General features: G+C 36.2%; 1 protein-coding gene across 5 annotated transcripts in view; it reads right to left on the minus strand.

Moving 5' to 3' along the window:
- SLC30A6 (solute carrier family 30 member 6) overlaps positions 1-15,783 on the minus strand; it is a 63,131-nt gene that overhangs the window by 31,951 nt on the left and 15,397 nt on the right. For 4 of the 5 annotated variants that reach the window (XR_010662359.1, XR_010662358.1, XR_010662360.1 and 1 more), the window contains exons 6-13: positions 13,601-13,681; positions 13,072-13,107; positions 12,282-12,376; positions 10,022-10,070; positions 9,591-9,710; positions 6,495-6,597; positions 5,545-5,592; positions 4,112-4,180 (exon numbers count right to left, since the gene is read on the minus strand). Coding sequence is in view for 2 of the 5 variants with exons in the window: in XM_065929469.1 (XP_065785541.1) it covers positions 4,112-4,180; positions 5,545-5,592; positions 6,495-6,597; positions 9,591-9,710; positions 10,022-10,070; positions 12,282-12,376; positions 13,072-13,107; positions 13,601-13,681 (601 nt within the window). In the remaining 3 variants the exon portion in view is untranslated. Of the gene's footprint in view, positions 1-4,111; positions 4,181-5,544; positions 5,593-6,494; positions 6,598-9,590; positions 9,711-10,021; positions 10,071-12,281; positions 12,377-13,071; positions 13,108-13,600; positions 13,682-15,783 lie in introns of those variants that run through there. The other variant, XM_065929470.1, reaches the window with a different exon arrangement.

Genomic DNA, 15,783 nt, shown 5'->3' on the forward strand with positions numbered 1-15,783 from the left:
CTCCTTCTCCCAGTGAGGGGGAATTTGTAGTTGGTTAATGCTCCTACTAATCCCTGTTATCACCATATTGATGCTGCTCATGATTGCTCCATGTATTATCAATTGTCTAACCCATTTGGTCTCTGCCCAGGTCAACAAGCTACAACATGTGGTGCCAGTTCAACAAGGATATATAAAACTACACCTGACCATGGAAAACATCACTCACCCTTAGGTGGATAGTGCTATAAGGATGCTGAGACTTGAGACCAGCGAGAGGGGGAGGCCCAATGCCCCTCACCATCCCAGCTCAGCAGGAAGTGGCCAAAGACCTTGATGCCCCTATTCCCAAAGAACTGGGCCTCCCATCTCTTGGGGCAATGTTAGGTAGCTAGAATAGGAAAAAGGAGTCCAAAATAGTGGTGGCTAAAAGACAAAGAAAGGAAAAAGCCCGCAAAAATAGAACAAGGGAAGGTCCGAGGACCAGAGTGAGAACCTCAGATGAAACAAACAGCCCTCCTGGCTAGCCCAATTTACAAAGGGCAGGTTCAGAGGGGAGGAGAAAGAAGATTAAAAATGGAGTCAAAATTGAGACCCTCTCTTGAGTTGGCCCATCCTCCCACCTCAAGGATGTATTTTCCTTTGCTTGCCAAATAAAACTGAGCTGTAACCGAGCTGTAACACTGGTCCACTGCTTCAAATTTTTGCTGTGGTGAGACAGAACCAAGGAAATTACACACTCTCCCGACAAAACTATACTACAAAAATTAGAGTCATCAAAATAGTACAGTACTGTCACAAACCAGACACACAAATCAATGGAACAGAACAGAGAACCCAGAAATAGATCCACACACTTAAGGTCAATTAGTCTACAATGAAGGAGGCAGAAAATACAAAGGGGAAGAGACAGCTCCTTCAATAAGTGGTGCTGGGAAAGCTGGATAGCTACATGCAAAAGAACAAAACTAGAACACTTTCCTATACCATGTACACGAGTAAACTTAAGAAAACACAAGCAGTAATAAGCTCCTTGACATCAGCCTTTGCAATATTTTTTTGATCTGTCTCCTCAGGCAAGGGCCACAGAAGCAAAAATAAGCAAATGGGACCTCATCAAACTAAAAAGCTTTTGCAGTGAAGGAAACCATCAAAGGCAGCCTACTGAATAGGAGAAGATATTTGCAAACAGCATGTCTGATGAAGACATAAAAGAATTCATTCAACTCAACAACAAAACCCCTCCATCCCCAAATAAAAAATGTCCTTGGGGGACTTCCCCTGTGCTCCAGTGGTTAAAACTCTATGCTTCTACTGCACTGGGTATGGGTTTGATCCCTGGTTGGGGAGCTAAGATCCTGTATGCCGTACAGCACAGCTTAAAAAAAAAAAAAAAAACAACTTCTATATTAGAGGACTGATTAAATAAAAAATAGTATATTCATATATTGTAAAATTCTGCAGTCATTATGAGTTATGCTAGGATTCTTGAAAGACAGACGTATTGGTAGCATTTTTTAAAATGCCCCGAATATTCCCATAAAAACAGAAACTAAGATAACACATTCAAAAACCTATGGACAACACCTACCCCCCCCCCCAAAAAAAAAGAGAGATAACATAACACCCTAAGAAAACCCAAATACAAACTGTAAGACCTCTAAGGTATCAGCGTCTGTGGGATACAATATCCAGCGTCTGGAGGGATACAATAGGGCATCTGATTGACCTAAAAACCTCACAATAGGTAACTAGCTCTTCATGGAAATCTAGGACAGTGAATTTGAGAAAGGCAGCTGGGAACTGGAAGGTGTTTCACACATTTCAATACCGGGTAAATAAACTGGGTCTGCAATAAGATATCAAGAATTGGAGTAGTATGACCCTGTGAGCTCTCAAAAGTAACCAAGCAAAGCTCTCTTTCAGCACAAAGTCCCACATTAAGAAGAAACAGCTGTGAAGAGAATCTAAATTGAGCAGCAGAGTAGAAATAGGCTAAAGAAGGAACCAGGAGGACAAAAAAGAACTTTCATTTCACAGACTCATCAGAAGAGGGAGCTCTAGAACCATGATTTAGACACACTACCTTAAACCATTTTTTATTTTAAAATTCAGGAAAACGAATTTCACATAAAAAGGAGCAAAAGAAAAGAACTGAATTCAAATCCCACACATAGTTATTATAAGAAAAAAGGAGAATACAGAATAGATTATAAAAGATTGGAAAGATTTACCTACAAAACTGATGAGAACTATGACTTTCTTTTTCAAATCAATTTTTGAATTGATTAAGAAGAATATAAATCAAAATAAAAAAACTAGAAATGGAGTGGCAATTAGAAATACATGAAAAAAAATTTTTTTTCAGGGAATTCCCTAGTGGTCCAGTGGTTAGGACTTGGCCCTTTCACTGCTGTGGGCGTGGGTTTGATCTCTGGTCAGGGAACCAAGATCTGGCAAGTCGTGCAGCATGCCCACTCCCCTAATTTCTGAAACAAAGATTAAATTATAAAAGCAATAAACATACAGATATATTATGAAAAAAAAAGATAAAAAGAGAAGTTTTAAAAATCAAAGGAAACTGAGTTAACAAGTAACTGAAAGAAAATAACAAATATGAAAGAAAGGTAAAGCTCCACCATGCTTATAATAGGCATTTCCAAAGAAGAAAATCAAAGCAAGAGAAGAGAATATTAAGAACCTTAATTAAAGAAAACTTTCTTGAAAATTCTAAAGATCTGTTTTTGAAATAATATTATAGAAAGATATACTGCATCCCTGAAATAACTGACCATCAACACCAAGACACATTCTATTAAAATTACTGGACTTAAAAAAAAATATTTTAGGCATACAGGTAAAAAGATCAAGCCACATATCAAGGGGGAAAATTAGACTATGAGTCATCAGGGCTTATCACAGTAATGCCTTATGCCAGAGGCAAGAAACTCAAGAAAATAAAACATCTGCTCAGGATGTTACATCCAGCCAAATGATTTTCAATAATGTTCACAACTGTTTTCAACATGCAAAAATTTAGGGAATATTGTTTGCAAGGGCCTATTTCCTGAAGAATTTACTAGAGAATGAGTTTTAGATATCCAAAATAATGAGTGAGAGAGGGGAAGAGAAGGGGAAGGGAGAGATGAAGTAACCATTTTTCCACTAAAAGAGTGTAAGTTTGAACTATAGACTGCAATGTAGTGATATCATTGAGCTGTTGGACCAACCCTAATCTGCCTCTAAAATCTATGTTACAAAAGTCAAATCCTATTTTTTTTTAATACTGGTACTGTAGAAGAGTAATATTCAATAACTAGGAGAACCGTTTATGATATATTAAGTGAAAAGAATAAATTATAAAACAGCATGACCTCATTTTCTAAAGAGTTTAAGTATGTAAGTATTAACACCAAAAAATCAATGGCAGTTTTCTTTGCATGATAGGATTTTGGTTGTTTCAATTTTTTTTTCTGGGTACTTTCTTGACATAGGAATAAAATCATGCCATAGCAAAATCTCTGGTAATGAGGTCAAAAGTGGATTAGAAAAGATGGAATTTTATGCTGAGGCAGCTATTATTATAACTCTTTAACATATTCAGCAAAAATCTCCAAAATCAGAACTGCAATAAAAAGGAAAGTAATTGCACATTTTAGTTTTGCAACATTTTCATATTTAGGAATGCCTGACTATGGATTTTTCTCTTTTGAACAGTCCAGTATTAAGATCATTTAATTTGAAAGGAAAAAAATGAAGAAAAACATCCCTTAATTAATCTCAATTAGGTTACTGAATCCATCTACATATTTTACTCTATTGAACAGAAATGGGAATCAAAGGATCTACAAAAATTTTAAAGAAACACTTTTTTCAGTTTTAAAAATTATAAACTATGTTTTAAATTATACCTAAAGTAATATATATAGTCCATGGAATTCTCCAGGCCAAAATACCAGAGTGGGTAGCCTTTCTCTTCTTCAGGGGATCTTCCCAACCCAGGGATCAAACCCAGGTCTCCCACATTGCAGGCAGATTCTTTACCAGCTGAGCCATGAGGGAGCTGGTAAAGAGACTAAAAATTATAAACTATGTTTTAAAATATAACTAAAGTAATACATAGAAAGCATACCAATGAACCAAAACCTAGGGTCCAAAAATGCTCATTTCGGACTTCCAAAACTCCATCCAAGGTGGATACCTAATCAAAAACATAGAAATAGGGTTTTTGTATTTGACACATCCAAAACAACTCAAATTATGGACTTGCTCTACACCTAGGAATGACATGGTCAAACCCTGCATGAAGACACTCATTAGCCAAAAGAAGTGCCAGACCTCAAGATATTTCTTCTTGTTCCATACTGAGCCAGGGTCTTTTTTTCTTTTCCCAGTTTCTTATCTGCACCAATCTCTCTAGAAGTAGGTCTTTACTTTCCTCACCCACACCTTGTTCAACAGTGTGTAGTTCTTTTCATTTTATTAATATAGTATATGTTTATATCTAGTACTTGAGTATCAGAATTGTTGTCTTCTCAATCATTTTTTCCTCTGGATTCTCTTTCAACACATTTCTGTACAACACAGGATGTTACTTGGATTTGAGCCAAAAGGAAATTCCAAGGACAGTGTGTAGCCCATTGGTAGTGGCATAGACTGAGTAGCTGAGACAAGTGGTCAACTACAGTGATCAAAGTGGCCTCTGTGATAGTGACAACCAATAGTTTTAGTTACTCTCAACATTCAAATAATTTGATTATCTTATTCCTTCATTAGTTAACAGGTGGAATTTTATAACAATACAGAATCAAAACTTACTATGTAGTGAAGCAATCACCACGTAAACGTGGCCTCTGACTTAATCAAAGTCCTAAGTTTGAATATGCTTTGTACATGTGTGCGTGGTCAGTCTTGTCCGACTCTTTGTGACCCCATGGACTATAGCCTCCTCTGTCAATGGAACTTCCCCAGCAAGAATGGAGTCGGTTGCCATTTCCTCCTCCAGGGGGTCTTCCCGACCCAGGGATCAAAGCTGCATCTCCTGTGTCTCCTGCATTGGCAGTTGGATTCTTTACCACTGAGTCACCTGGGAAGCCCAGGTTTGAATATAGACTCATACAATTCAGGCTTCCCTGGTGGTTCAGTTGGTAAAGCATCTGCCTACAATGCGGGAGACCTGAGTTTGATCCTTGGATCGGGAAGATCCTCTGGAGGAGGAAATGGCAACCCACTCCAGTACTCTTGCCTAGAAAATCCCATGGACAGAGGAGCGTGGTAGGCTATAGTCCATGGGGTCACAAAGAGTTGGACACGACTGAGCTACTTCACTTTCAAACAATTCACAGCTCTTTATAACAAACAGTGTGGTCTTTAGACAATTACCTTCTACATTTATTTCAAGTGAATCTGGCTCCCAGACTGAGCAAGTGGTCAAATTTTTCTATTTTTGTCACTATGTTACATAAACTTCCCTAAAATTCTATAAAGAGCTTGAAATTATTTGTACCCACTCTTTGAATTCTCTAATCGTAAATTAAAATGATTTTATTTATTATTTCATCTTACCTCTCTGATAAGTTTGTCCAACTGACCAATAACATGGGGTGGTGTTGTCTGGGGGGAAAAAAATAAAATAGAACATGAATCTAGAGAGATAAAAAATTTTTGCAACAGTGATCCTGGCAGTTAAAAAAAACATGCATTTTATACCAGCCTTGGCTTTGTTTCACAAGTGCCTTCACATGGTTTAGGAAAGAGAGGTTTCAACTGACTCACTTATAAAGCAACATCAGGAATCCACCCACGCTTATTTCTTATCTTACAAAGAAACTGCTATTTCTGTAACCAAATAAGCCTTAAAGAACCAACAAATCAACAGAAAAATCTTTAAGAAAGTAAAACTTTGTATAAAACATAGCACTAGTAAGCTAATATTTTATTGTTATTGTTGCTTCTGGAGAGGGAGATACAACCCATATATTTTAGAAAAGACCTGTGGAAAAGGTGTAGGGAGAAGCATTGCCTATATATTCACCTGTCCTGGGAAAACATCTTTCTAGTCAGGTGCTGTCTATAGGTGTTCCTATTGTTTCAATGAGTGACTTCTTGTTTTTAAGTTTGAAATTTAGAAGTCTCACTAATTCAAGGACAGGAAATAAGAAAACAATCATAACTGGATTATGTAATAGCCAAAATACATTTATGAGGGGAAAATAAGTATCTAAAGAGATTATAACTAATATTGTTTTTACTTGAAATATTATTAGAGACGTTTCTCATTTATGCTCGTCTTATATATAAATATATGAAGACTCATTTGTGTCTATTTTGTACACTAATATAATTTCATCTGGTTCTTACTACACAAATTTCAGAGGTTATTGTTTGGCTTCATCCCCAACAGGACCCTCCAGTAGCTAAAAATTTCATAATCTGGCAGAAGAACACATTTATTTTATAATCTGGTAAAAGAACATAGCTAATTTTAAGCATGCATACTGAAAGACGACCATTACCTGGAGTAATACTTTCCCACTGTACACGCTCATGGGATACATGGTGCCAAACGTCATCAGAGCAATGGCAATGGCTGACGCAGTGTCTACAGCAAAATAATTACTAAAAAGAAAAAACAATTCTAAACCTTAAATGTGTCCTTCACTAGGCTTCTTACAATTTAATCCACCAAGCTTTAATTATCTCAAGCAACAGGACTATTTTACCACAGCTGACCACTACTGCAATGAGAGCATCTCAAAGGAAAAAAGAAAGTTTTCAGAATCCTCTCTTGCCAAAGTTTAAGGGAAAATAACTAAAATTATGTTAATTAGTGTGAAGAGAGATGATGAAGAAAAATACATATTTCCCCACAATGTACTTTTAATCTACTTGTCAAGTGCAAATATGTCATACATATTTATTTGCTGCAACAAATAAAAACCTTAACTAGTAATTTCTTTTTTTTTTTGACTAGTAATTTCTGATAAAGACCAATGGAATTCATCTGTGATTCTATCAATTTGCTGTAAACAGTAACTTTCCAATAATTAGTATTAAAAAATTTCAAACTCCCCAGGAATTTCATAAGATGAGATTCTTAAGAATTTGTGACAGTAAACACTGGGGCTGAAGTACAATAGCTCATCAGTAGTTCACAGGTCTATTAACAAGAAAGACCAAAAATGCCGAAGCTTACAAGCTTATCATGTACTCTTTTTCACTTTTTCCTATAAGCTGGGAATAGAAACACAAGTACAGACATAGTTCCTGCCTTTGAAAAGGAAGGAAAAACCCATGTGAAAAAGACAAGAAACGACTTTGAGTACAAAGGAGAAGTCCTACAGGGTATCATGGCTGCACAAAGGAGTGGTGAGCCTACAGGGATAGGATAATCCAGAAAGGCTAAATAAAAAAGAGGTGACATCTGATCTGAGACTTCAAAGATGGCCAAGATGATGGGGGCAAGATACTGTAGACAGTGAAAGCAGAATGTGCAAGGGCATGAAAACCCTAATGCAGTGAAGAAACTACGAACAGTTAAGTACAGGCAGATGGATGGCTAGTAAGGTTGGTAGAGGCTCTGTCATACTAACAACTTTTAATTTTGTTAAGTATACAAAGGAGAGGATTTTGAAACAGGAAAATATTATGTCTAGATTTGCAACTTTTAATGATCACTTCAGTAGCAAAATAGCAGGTAACTAAAGATGTGTGAGAAGAAAAATTTTGAGATCAGAAGACTATTCTAATTAGGTCAAGGAAATGATGATGAAGGCCTCAATTTAGGGAACAGAATGGGAAGAAGGGAAAGATAAAAATTAAAAGAAAAGATTAAAGAAGAGTAGGAGACAAGACTATCATTTACAACAGCCAAGACATGGAAACAACCTACATGCTTGTTGACAAATGGATAAAGTAAAAATGTGGCACATAGAAAGTGAAAGTGAAAGTCGCTCAGTTGTGTCTGACTCTCTGCGACCCCAAGGACTATACAGTTCACGTAATTCTCCAGGCCAGAATACTGGAGTGGGTAGCCTTTCCCTTCTCCAGGGATCGAACCCAGGTCTCCTGCACTGCAGGTGGATTCTTTACCAGCTGAGCCACGAGGGAAGCCCAAGAATAATGGAGTGGGTAGCCTATCCCTTCTCCAGCAGATCTTCCCAATCCAGAAATTAAACTGGGGTCTCCTGCATTGCAGGTGGATTCTTTACCAACTGAGCTATCAGGGACGCCCCATGTGGCATATATATATATATACATAAATATGTACACTAATGGAATATTATTCAGTCATAAGAAGGGAATCCTGCCATTTCTGACATGGATGGACCTTGAGGACATTATGCTAAGTGAAATAAGCCAGATACAAAAGGACAAATACATATTATTTCATTTAAATCAAATACTCAGAATACTTCATAGCCACAGAAAGTGGAATAGTGGTTGCCAGGGGCTGGAAGGAGGCTGAATGGGTCAAAGTTATTTAATGGGTACAGGTTCAGCTGGGGAAGATAAAAGAGTTCTGTAGATGAATCATGATGATGGTTGTACAATAAAGTGAATGTACCAAATGCCTGTGAAAATACTAAACTGTATGTTTGAAAATGGCTAAAATGGTAAATCTTATTTTATGTATGTTTTTTGTACAATTTAAAAGTGGAAAGCAGGGCTTCCCTGGTGGTTCAGGGGTAAAGAATCTGTCTGCCGATGCAGGAGACATGGGTTTGACCCCTGATCCAGGGTGATCCCACATGCTGCAGAAGAACTAAGACCATGCACCGCAACTGCTGAACCTATGAGCCGCAACTACTGAAGCCCATGCACCCTAGAGCCCATGCGCCACAAGAGGCGCCACTGCAATAAGAGGCCTGAGCACCACAACTAGGCCCCACTCACCACAACCAGAGAAAAGCCTACAAAGCAATAAAGACCCAGTGCAGCCATACATAAATAAATAAAATTGAAACGAGCAAAAAAAAAGAAAAGCAGAATGCATAGTAGCAAGTGAATGGTAGTAGCATTAGCTCTCACAGGAAATACAGATAAAAGCAGTTTAGGGGAAGGGGAAAACAGGTTCAGTCAAGGTGGACATGAACAGAAGATTGCTTTTTGGAATTCAATAGAGATCTGGGCTAGAAATAAAGTGAAGGAATCACACAAAGATAGAAAAAGGCAAAAGAGTAGGGAGTCAAAGAATAATGTTATAGCATTAAACTTAAGCTTGCTAAAGACTGTTTCTTTTTTTTTTTAAAGACTGTTTCTTAATAGGCTTGCTTTTTAATAAAAAATCGGTTCACATCTACTCCTCTTTCCTCATTCAGCAACAGTAGCTGTGATTGATGTGTCTCTTACTCTCCTCTTCTCTGTTTCACTCATCTGGCCAGCAGAAGGGAATTTAAATAGCCTTCCCATCTGCATTATAGATTGTAGTGAAGATTTCTTATTGAATCCAACCCCCTTAATTTTTCAGATGAAGACACTTGAGGACAAGACTTGACCAAAGTAGCACAGGTCACAAACATGCTATAAACTTAGTCATCATGCATCCTGATGCCCTTAAAAATCAGGCCCCAGGAACGGAAATCCATTTGAGAGCAATAAAAAATACTTACTTAATTTCAATTAGCATATAAGTAATACAAAGAGCAAATGCTCCAGCAAGATCAATCAAAACAAATGGATTCATTCGGGGAAGGAAGATACTGCTAAGTCCTGGAATAATTCCACACACGCTAAGAAAAAACAAAAAGAGTATTCATTAGTAAAACTTATGTAATAATAATGAAAACTGTATAAAAGATGACTTGTATTTTAGTATCATAAATTGTTTAACAAAGACGATTTGGGAACAAATCTCTCACTTGTAAAGTTCTCTTTTGTATCATCAATTAAAAAACAAGAAAAAGTGAAGGAAAAAGAAGAATCTGATCTGTGAGATTCATTTAGTAACCTCGGCAATGAATAATGTTAAGTTCCCATAACAGATGTGCTTCCTGTGCATTCCTTTAACAATATGTATTTTATGAAACCCCAAACATCTCACCTTCGACTAAGATCTGCAACATGCTCTTGAAGCCAACTCGTACTAGCAGCTTTAAAAAGAAAATACTTAAATTATCAAAATTACCAGAAACAATTATTAGATTACCAGAAATACTTGATTCTTAAATTTAAAAAATAAATTTCATGATGACTATGTAACACTACAAAGGGATACATTATATCTAGACCTTTTTTCTTTTTTATGCCTTTAGGATACTAAATGAAAAGTAGTTTCAACTACAGTACATAGCTGATCTGACGGAATCAATGAACTTACATATGTCATCGTTACTATTAATTTGAAGCTTTAAAGGCTTATTATACTGCAAAGCACAGCTTTCTAACCAGTGTGTTGAGAATGAGTTGCAGGTTCACCAATTACTAACTCTCTTAGCTCTCAGAGAGGCCAGGTATCTGGCTACATGAAGATGCCAGTCAGGGACTGACCCTGGACATGTAGCCTCCAGGTGCAAGCATACTCTTACATTTACCCCAGGGTGCTACAGAAATTCTCATTTATATGCACCATGATGTAGAAAAGATTGGCAAGCCATATGAAAAGTGGCCCAGAACAGCAGTTAAAGCAGACTCTGATGCCAGAATACCTGGCTTCAACCTCAACCCTGCCGTTGACTAGATATATAGCTTGAGACAAGTGACTAAATCTCCCAGTGCCTCAGTGTAAAGTGAGGAGAGTAAAATGATTTACCTTATATGGTTATAGGAGGAATTAAATGGGTTCTGTATAAATACTGAGCACAGTGCCTGGCAGAAAGTGCTTTAAACTATTTTTCACTCAAATTTCAACTCATGTTGTAAATCTTGATGTTTCTGGAAACTTTTATTTCCAGCTAATAAAAATACAAACTAGATGATTTTTCTGGAAATAAACCTAGCAATATATATCAAACACTTAAACAAATACTGTATCTTTAACCCATTTATAATTTTTTCTCTGAGAAGATTAGAAATGCATACAAGAAATTTGATAGAAAAAAGGTGGTTACAGCTAAAAGGAAAAGTTGAAAATGTACAATAGACTAGTTTTTTAAAATATTCATGACAAAATGTTATGCAAGCATTCAAAAATTATTTTTCAAAGATTATTTAATGACAGGCAATATTCAAGATGAAAAGTTGAGTGAAAAAAGCCAAACATAAAATTTTTAACTGATCCAATTCTAAGTATGTAAAAAAATATACATACGTGCACAGAAAAAAAAATAAAGGAACAAAACAGACCTGTTAATAGACCTTATCTCTGGCTCATGAGAATACCAGTACTGTTTCCTTCTTGTATCTTTCTGCTCTTCAGGGAAACATACTTTCTAAATCTTTGTACCATCTTAAAATTTCAAGAATGAGTATAATAGTATTTTAATAAAGTTTTTTCGAAATAACTCTGATGATCATAAATATCATTATTTTTCTAGTTTATGCAGTAATTCTTAAACTCTAATTCATAAAATACAACTCATACTTCATGACACTTAGGAAGTTGTTTAAGCTTGAACGGGTATTTCAGAAAGCTTTCTTCCCCTGGTTATCTTGCTATTCAAGTCAGGGAGACTTAAAAAGACCTTCCCCTATTTTTTCTTCAGTGTCAGTGTGTGTACACAGCCCACTTTTGCTTTTACCTCAGTGTAAAGTGAGGTAAAACTCCTCCAGCCATCCAACAGTGGTTAACTGGTGTGGGCGAGTAGGATTCCCAAACACTGAAATTAGTGAAAAATGTCAATAATTTAGACCACTAAAATGAAAAATCCTATCTGAACTTTTAAAGACTCGAAAGTAAAAGAATTTATCAAAAGGACTAAAATTTGGCTACTTTCAAATAAATGCCCACCCATCATCGTCCCAGAGTGTTCCTGGGAACGAAGTTAATTAACAAAATACAATTATTTGCGATAAGCACATCAACTAGTCTATGTACACTGAAGCTTCTAAAATGTGTTCTTAGGTAGTTTATACACGAAAAATTTCATTCATGTTATCTGGTAAATATAATTTTTTATCCCATGTAATTTAATATGTCAGTTCTGCTCGTTTTTAAGGAATATGTTAAAGCTTAAAAAGTTAGATTCTATTTCTTAATTTTCTGCTTCATAAGTTTCTGAAGACTTTAGAACTTTAGGGGTAGGTAGTCCTCTCTTTTCCTCAGGATACACTTTCTCATTGATTTATGAATCAATGAAACAAACAAAAGACTTGTTGTTATGAGAAATTAATTGGATTTTTATTAATAGTAAACAAAAACATACCTTCAGAAACATAAGCAAAAGGTTTATTCCGAACTGAAAGCATTGTGAACAAGTTGAAGGAAAGAGCCACAAAAGTACCAACTAATAATCTTCCCCTAAAAAGAATAACACTGTTATTTTTTTCTTGGTAATATTAAAATGTAATTTCAGCATGCAGTGAGACTAGGAGATGAGGAAGTACAGTGGTCTGCTTCAGTATTTGCAGATTCAGAATTTGAACTTGGTTTCTAGCTCCATGACCCATGTTCTGCATGTGGTTGCTCCATCTTACATGGGATCCCCATCCCTCCAAAAAAGACCCTTAGCGTTAACAGTATCTTCTTACAGGTAATTGCTGTTATAAATTTTTAGAAATGCTACAGATATTTGGTTTATATCTGCCGGTTAAGTCAAACTGCCCTGAATGAAACTGATCAGAATAGGTCCACAGAGTTAGCAACTATGTTACAGATAATAACATTTCCATCTCTTCTAGAGATGGTACTAAAAGATTGGGGGGATCCAAATTATAGAAGACAAGACAGGGCTGGTTTAGCATGTTCACCTGGGTTTGGAAATACTGAGCAACCCAACATCACAGTGGAGAGGCCTTTCTGTTCAGTATAAAAACGCAGGGGCTTGGGAACAGTTAAGGGTGAAAAGAAGGAGTCTTTGGATTTGGGGAGTTTGCTTTTGAAATATATATTACGACACTCTGAACTCTAGTATGGGCCAAAGTAATCACTATTTCATAATATACCAATAAATCACTGGGAATCAAACATGTTATATGTCAAAAGCAGAATCTTACGTGTGTATCTCGGGCTGCTCCAAAAAGCGTTCTGCGCTAAAAGAAAGAAATAATGTTAATGTATTAAATAATCAAGTTTAAAACGTTTATTAAATACATAATTAATCTAATAAATTCACAAACCTTTAAATATGACCTGTTGATTACTAGTTGAAGTGACTTAGCAGCAGCAGCAGAAGCAGTGATGAGACAAGCAGACCCACAAATTATCCTCAAGGTGCAATGTCTAATCTTTCTCTAACAAATCTGCTTTTGGATTTATACTAAGTATTAAAACATGTCTGACTGAATCACTTCCTTTTAGTCACATCTACTTATGACTGGATTTAGTAGTATCAAAGGTAATAAAAGAAGGGTATAAAGAGGGAGAAAAGTCTGAAACATGAAAAAACTCTATTATCAAATCTCCAGCATTGCTCATATTAATTTGTATACCCTTTAAACCAGAATGTCTCACTGGATTCTTTCATAGTTCCAAAGGTAGCGGAGGTAGAATCTGCAGTGACAGTAACATCATACACGAATGTACCTTTCTTTTAAAATAAAGAGAGCTCCCAACTGTGCCAAGACTGTGGAGGCAAATACAGCCAGGACTTCTAATCTTTCAAATCTGAAATTGGAAAATTAATTAAATTAGCATAATTTTTTCAATTCACAAACTAGCATCTCTAAAACACATTTACTCACTCACTACAATTCTAACTATTATAAGCCAAACACTGTTTAAAAAGTCTAGTTTCTAGAATGATAATAAATAGTGAGTATCTTAGATTTTAGAAAGAGTGCCTATTTATACAACATATATTCTCTATGGCTCTTATTCTCTAGAAATATTCATTATCATAATAACAGCTAACACCTGACTTATGTTAGATACCAGTCAAAGTACTTAACACATTACCTCATCTAAATCCTTACGAGGGTTATTCTATCCACTTTAAAAAAATAAATAAGTAAGAGATAAAGAACTTGAAGCCCAAGAGGAACAGTAACTGTTTAGAGTCATATAGCCAGCAAATGGAAGAGTCAGAGATTTTCAAACTCGGACACTTTGGCTCTAGCATTCATGACTTTAACCACTATTGACTCTTTTTTATTTCTTCTAGGTCCTTATTAAACATTTCTTGCATCTTCTCAATCTTTGTCTCCAGGCTATTTATCTGTAACTCCATTTTGTTTTAACCACTATTATAAAGAGGAGAGTGAAAAAGTTGGCTTGAAGCTCAACATTCAGAAAACTAAGATCATGGCATCCGGTCCCATCACTTCATGGCAAATGGATGGGGAAACAGTGGAAACAGTGGCAGACTTTATTTTTCTGGGCTCCAAAATCACTGGAGATGGTGAATGTAGCCATGAAATTAAAAGATGTTTACTCCTTGGAAGGAAAGTTATGACCAACCTAGATAGCATATTAAAAAGCAGACGTTACTTTGCCAACAAAGGTCCATCTAGTCAAGACTATGGTTTTTCCAGTGGTCATGTATGGATGTGAGAGTTGGACTATAAAGAAAGCTGAGCGCCAAAGAATTGATGTTTTGAAACTGTGGTGGTGGAGAAGACTCTTGAGAGTCCCTTGGACTGCAAGGAGATCCAACCAGTCCATCCTAAAGGAGATCAGTTCTGGGTGTTCACTGGAAGGACTGATGTTGAAGCTGAAACTTCAATACTTTGGCCACCTGATGCGAAGAGCTGACTCCTTAGAAAAGACCCTGATGCTGGGAAAGATTGAAGGCAGGAGGAAAAGTGGACGACGGAGGATGAGATGGTTGGATGGCATCACCGACTCAACTGACATAGGTTTGAGTAAACTCCAGGAGTTGGTGATGGACAAGGAGGCCTGGTGTGCTGCGGTTCATGGGGTCGCAAAGAGTCAGACATGACTGAGCGACTGAACTGAACTGAATTGATAACTGCCTGTCACATCTACATATAATTGCAGTTAATTGAATATGTCTTATTATCCCTAAACTATTAGCTAGAGGCCATGGACTGCTGTCTTACTTATCTTGGTTTTTACCACTATACATAGTTTAATGGCATTCAACACTTGTAGCATGTACGTACACTAAAATTTCTCAAGGAAATAATTATGTTCAGAAAAGATAATAAATAATTAAGGATGTTCATCACATTACTTTTTTCTCCTCAAATCAGCTGGTTTAATTCCAGGAGGTACAAAATTCAGGAAATAATAAAATAATTAAGGACATACATCACATTGTTATTGGTAATAGAAAAATGTTGGAATCAACAAAAGACCATTATGTATTACTAAAAATATAACAAATGTATTTACTGACATGAAAGGAAGTAAATGAAAAAAAGAGGGTTATAGGAGAGTATGAAAAACCTATACAAATGCAGCAACGATATCTGTAGATATTGATAAGCTGACACTAAAGTGCACACATGGAAATAAAAGGTGAAGAAAAGCAAAGGTATAAAGAACAAAGTAGGAAGATTTCCACTACAGTATACCACTACAAGATTTCAAACTACAGTAATTAACACAGGATAGAACTAATGCAAAGATAGACAAATACACCTTGAAGAGAAAGGAAAATCCAGACACAGACCAACATATACATGGTTACTTGATTAATGAAAAAGTAGCACATAAAAGCAATAAAAAACCTGATTCAATTAATGTTTTATCAAATTGAATAGCTGTATAGAAACCAATGTGCCTTGACCTCTACTTCAAACCAT

Source organism: Muntiacus reevesi, chromosome 3 (genome assembly GCF_963930625.1).
Source record: "Muntiacus reevesi chromosome 3, mMunRee1.1, whole genome shotgun sequence".
Classification (NCBI taxonomy): domain Eukaryota; kingdom Metazoa; phylum Chordata; class Mammalia; order Artiodactyla; family Cervidae; genus Muntiacus; species Muntiacus reevesi.